This window comes from Durio zibethinus, chromosome 10 (assembly GCF_047325235.1).
Source record: "Durio zibethinus cultivar Kanyao isolate XHJ-2024 chromosome 10, ASM4732523v1, whole genome shotgun sequence".
Lineage (NCBI taxonomy): Eukaryota > Viridiplantae > Streptophyta > Magnoliopsida > Malvales > Malvaceae > Durio > Durio zibethinus.
Window position 1 is genome coordinate 10,811,645 of NC_143171.1, and position 5,495 is coordinate 10,817,139.

The 5,495-nt window shown below is 34.0% G+C and overlaps 1 protein-coding gene across 1 annotated transcript; it reads right to left on the reverse strand.

Annotated features, from left to right (window-relative positions):
* LOC149516417 (uncharacterized) lies at nucleotides 1-645 on the reverse strand. Its single transcript, XM_089766253.1, has 2 exons — nucleotides 381-645; nucleotides 1-329 (listed from the first exon to the last, which is right to left on the reverse strand). Exons 1-2 carry the CDS (start codon nucleotides 643-645, stop codon nucleotides 1-3), a joined length of 594 nt encoding a protein of 197 aa, XP_089622379.1.
* Between the last annotated feature and the right edge of the window lie 4,850 nt (nucleotides 646-5,495).

A 5,495-nucleotide genomic window follows, 5' to 3' on the forward strand; every position in this document is an offset into this window, starting at 1 on the left:
CTATTCAACCTTATTCGCTGGTTTGCATGCATGTAAATACTTCGTGTTCTTGTCACCTTCACTTAGCCACATAAGCCTAAATCTTTGAAGCCAAAAAACCTCTTCTTTTTCTAGTAGACTGTTTAACTGTTGTTTTAGCTTCCACTTTTGTCGTATATTTTCCTCATTCTTGTTTGGACACTGAATACTTTGTAGCTCATTTGTAAGCCTCCCTATTTTTGTATGCATGCCATCAAATCTCCCTTTAGCCCATACTATCAGGTTGTCCAAGACCCTACCAATTTTTTGCTTTATACCACCTTCCTTTGCCTCATGCCAAGTGTTCTCCACTATTTAATCACGATCAAATTCATGGACCCACATTGGTTTAAATCGTTTACCCCTTGATCTCTGTTTACATCTACGGATTGTTTCATGGCCCGTGGTTTCAACCAAAATTGGGCAATGATCCGAATATCCACTTGCCAGGTGCCTTACTCTGTAGTTTGGAAATAACTCCCCCCACTTATCATTAGCTACCGTTCGGTCGAGCCTTTCCCTTATCCTGGTTTCTTCGGTCGATCCTCTACCGCAAGTAAATGATGCTCCACTAAAACCCTGATCAACCAATCTCGTATCCTCCAGCATGTTCCGAAATTCAACCATCCGTCATTCTGGTCTGACCCCACCTTCCTCTTTCTCCAAGTCCCAAAGTATTTCGTTGAAATCCCCTACACATAGCCATGGTTTGACTTGAATTGGACAGCCTTCTCAATTTACTCCACGCTTCATGTCGTTCCCTTGTATTCCGTTCCCCTAAAAACTCGTTAACTTCCGTTCTCTTCTTCCTCCATTGTTAAATTATCAATGTGGTACTTGGAATAACTTTGCAGACTTATTTTTAAACCCTCCTTCCATAAAACCATCACTTCTCCCAACCACATCCACTCCAACCAAACTGTACATCATGCACTTTCTACGGATTCTATCAAGGTTAGTGACCTTGGAGATAGTTTTGCTTAAGAAAACCACCTTAGGATCTTTTCTTTTCAGAACATTTTGAAGAGCTCGAACTGCTCGTGGGTTCCCAAGCCTATGGTAATTCCATGCTAAGCACCTCATGGCTCTCGACGAGACTAGATTCCAGTCTCTGCCGTTTGTTGTGGTATTTCTTACATTGTCCCCCTGACTCCTTACATCTTTTTTCTTTTTTATCAATCTCCATATCTAAAGGTCACCCAGCTCAGACTTCCTTTTCCCTACTTTCATATTGAAATCGTACATTGGTTCTTTAGCCACCCCCGCCATTTTATTCCATTTCAACCTTTTTGCACCTGATCCACCTAGGTCTACGTTGCATGTCCTATTCTCTGTCATTTTAATACCCTTGCTTTCCAGTGCCACCTTCTGTATATTATCATGGTCCCTACGTTTTGTTTTTACATGTGCCTTGACATGGTATTTTGCTTCTATTATTTCCTGGGCCATACCTCTTTTTGGGAAAAACTTATTCATAATAAATTCGTAGATCTTAACACTTCTTCTTGAAATCTTAGGCTTATATCTGCATTAAGGCCCACATCCTCAAAAACACCACCTTTATTCTGCTCCACTAGGACCTCATTACCTTGGCCCCCTATCCTTTTAAAATACCCCATGCCGTCCTCCCCTAAGTCACGTGCTTTATCCTTGATAGTCCTAATATTACGCCTGTAATTATCCACGTTCGCACCATAATTTGCTTCATTCTGTTGGGAATCCCTTTTTTAACGCTCCGTAACGTACTCCACTTCTCTTGCCTTCTCCACTTGCGACCTACGCACCACCGCAGCACCATTAACCACCATGTCTAGCCCCACCTTTTGAGCTTGTTTCCCCCTATATTTGTTAGATTCTAGTCTCCATTTCTGCCCATATTTCCCTTTCTCCCAAACAGATTTCTTATGCTTTAAGGGGGACGCACGTAGCCATGCCCAATACTATTTCCCTTCCTCTGTGCCTACACCCTTTTGTGACATATTTTGATAGTCATCTTCTAGATGCCCTAGCTTATCATAGGTATAGCAGAAGTTTGGCAGCCTTCCGTAGCTTAATCTTCCCCAAACTGCCTTTTGTTCCCCTTCCATTGTCACCCTTATGCCTCTACGCAAAGGTTTATATACATCGATCTCGACCCTACACCTTAAGAATCTCGCCCAACCCCCTTTATCCAAATGCTGCATCACCTATGTTCTTGCCAATTCTTGCATTTTCATAGTTTCTCATACCCAATGGTAGTCCGTACATTCAAATCTAGAAGGTTGCTCTATCAAACACATATTCTTCTGGTCTGAGCTTCCCATCATACTCTTTAAAGAGGATTAATTGTTTATCGAAGGACCACGGGGAACCCTTGTGCACTTTTCTTCTATCTGCCACTGTTGCAAACTTGAAAAGCAACGTATTGTTTTCCAGATCTACTGTATCCACCTGTTTTGCCAATCACCATAATAGCTTTAATGTTCCTTTCATAGCCTCTTTGTTATATAGACTTTTTGTGATAGGCATACTAACTAGCCATGATCTTCCCTCATCATTCTCGTTTGTCTTATCACCCCTATCAGTTGCCACAACATCATTTTCCTACTTCGTCAATCTAAGATACTTCCACAACGAGTCCAGCTCTTCGTCCATTGCTGTCACAATCCCACAAAACATACTCGATCAATCTTCAGATAACTTGTTAATCTACCTGTGAAAACTGAAACTCATAAGCACTAAAAAACTGTATACTGACTAAACTCCTTCCTCAAAGGCTACCGCGTTGGGAAGCTTGAGGAACCATTGACCTTGTAATCAAACCAAGGCTACTATCCTCCCATAGAGAACCCTAACGCTATGTTTTGATAAACATTAGTAAACAAAAGGAAAAGAAAGTAAAATAAAAGAGGAAAGTTTTTTAAAGTAAAAGAAAAGATATATATACTTTTTATTTGGATAATTAAAATTAATAAAAGAAAAAAAATAAAATAATCTTCACATTGTTTGACTAAAAAATGGAAAGGGAAGAAATTGATTTATTATATTATTTTTTTCTGATTATAATCTTTGATAATATTTGTTTTTACTATAATATTTACATGTTTATGTTAATGTATTCCATGTTTCAATTTTCCTTTATTTCTTCATAAAAATAGTTATCAATGAAATTTATGAAATTCATAAAAATAAGAAAAAAAATTAGAGACAATAAATTTATTGATAAATGATGTTTTGTATTCTTAATCTAATGTTGAAGTTCAAAATCATACAATTTTAATTTAAAAAATTTAATAAGGATATAATAGTCATTTTATATTTTAAAATTTTATTCTTTTCCTTTTCCTTCCTTTTCTCCCAATTTGGGGTAATTAAAACATTAAAAAAAAAAAAAAATTGAGGGAAACAAAGAGGAGCTAAACATATCTTTATTTTCTTTATTTTTATTTATATCATATACAAATAAGGGAAAGGATTTTTCATTTCCTTTTGTTTCCTTTCCATTCCTTTTCTTTCTCTCCCCTTACCTCAATCCAAACATAGGCTAAGGAAACCTTAAGAAGACTTTACTAAGCTTACTTTTTTTATTATTTAATTGATCATTCAATATTACATTTTTATGTTCTTTTAAAAACCAATATTATATTTATATTCAATTTTTTTTACTTTTTTGTTCACATCTAATATCTCCCTTTTTTCACATTTGTTTTTTTAGCATTTTAATCAAGATAATAATAGTAAAGTTTAATTTTCTTATGACATGTTAATTGAATATATAATTTATATTTATATATGTCATAAAATTTTAAAGATTTTGGATCCAATGGTAGGAAAAACACAAATTTTGTGATGTAAACACATATTTAAATAAGTAAAATAATTCATACATTACATGAGTCACAAACTAGTTTATCATTATAAAACAAATCAAATTATAATTTTGTGTAAATAAAATTTTGGTTTTTTTAATTAATTTATATTTTAATTCATAATCTATTTTTAACTTTCAATCTGTGCTTAAATTCTTTTAAATTTGTAATCTCAAAAAAATCTAATAAACATGCATGCTATTTGAATTAATGATCAATTTAGTTATTGTTGCATTTTTTTTTTATAAGATGTTAAGAGATATTTTAATGAGTCTTATCAAATAATTTTAAAAGAGCACTTTTATTAATTTAATACATTTAAGATTTTACGTGCTCTTCATTACAAGCCTTTTCATTTTAAGAATCTTGCTAACAAGAGAATACAAGTAAGTGACAGATGTTTCAGATGTGGCCAATCAGCTGAAATTGTAAACCATGCATCGAGGAGGTGTACTATGCGAAAAAGGTGTGACAACAGCTTAACTTCATCTTGGACAGAGATATAGCTGATGATGCTACTGAATGGACATTAGACTCTGTTAAAAAGTTGGATAATAAGCAGCTTCAGTAATTTGCAATCACTACCTGAGCAGTTTAGAATGATGGGAATAGAGAGCTGTGTGGAGAGGAAAGGAAGTTAGCTATAACAATAGCACGGTTTATAAATAGCTATATAACAAAATGTGATCAGGTGCAGATGGTGTCAAATAGAGACCAAAATCTTGCCTAAAAATGATGGACACCTCCCAATCAAAAATTATACAAAGTAAACTTTGATGGAGCCTTGGACAAAAAGGAGCATAAAGGAAGATTGGAAATAATTATTAGAAATGTTGAAAAGGAGTTTATGTGAGCGTACTTTGTCAATATGAAAATGGTTGTTGACTCCTTTGTTGTGGAAGCTGTAGCAGCAGTAAAAGCAATAGAAATTTCATTAGAAATGGGATTTTATGATGTAATAATATAGGGTAATGCAGTGGGGATATTACGAAAACTGCAAACTTGAGATACCGATCCATCTCTTATTGGAACTATTGTAGATGAAGCTATGAGTAAGGCAAAATGCTTCTCCACTTGTTCGTTTATGCATGTTTGTCGATAGGGGAATAAAACAACACATAAACTTACTAAGTATGGGATAGGAATCAATTAAGAGATGTACTGGGTTAAGGATTGTCTTGCTATTCTACATGATACCATAAATGATGTTTTAATTTTTTAGTTAATGAAAATAAAGCTCTTTCTATCAAAAAAACGTTCCTTCCTAAATTAACCATGTGGATATTATTTATTAGCGTATTTCAATTTGAGTTTGATTAATTTGAAATTGGATAATGAATAAAAATGAAGTCACACTACAAGAAAATTATTATATTCTAACGCTAAAAAAACGGTCAGTAAAAGTTAAAAATTCGTCAATATGGCACAAAAAACCTTATACCAATAATCAAAATATCTATTCCAATGAATTTTTAACCATCAGTATATTATTTATTGATATAAACCTCTATTGATAATTTTTAAGCTATCGAAATATATAATAAAGATATACCAACAATATTGGTCCGTCAATATATGTACAGCCATTGGTATAGCAACCGTTGTGTGTTCTACACTATACCTTTTATC

What these genes read in the sequence shown, in the direction of transcription:
- LOC149516417 (XM_089766253.1), bottom strand. Translation starts at nt 645, where the DNA reads ATGGTTGAATTTCGGAACATGCTGGAGGATACGAGATTGGTTGATCAG. An exon ending in ATGTAAACAGAGATCAAGGG is followed by an intron (nt 330 to 380) that starts GTAAACGATTTA and finishes GTGATTAAATAG; the next exon opens with TGGAGAACACTTGGCATGAG.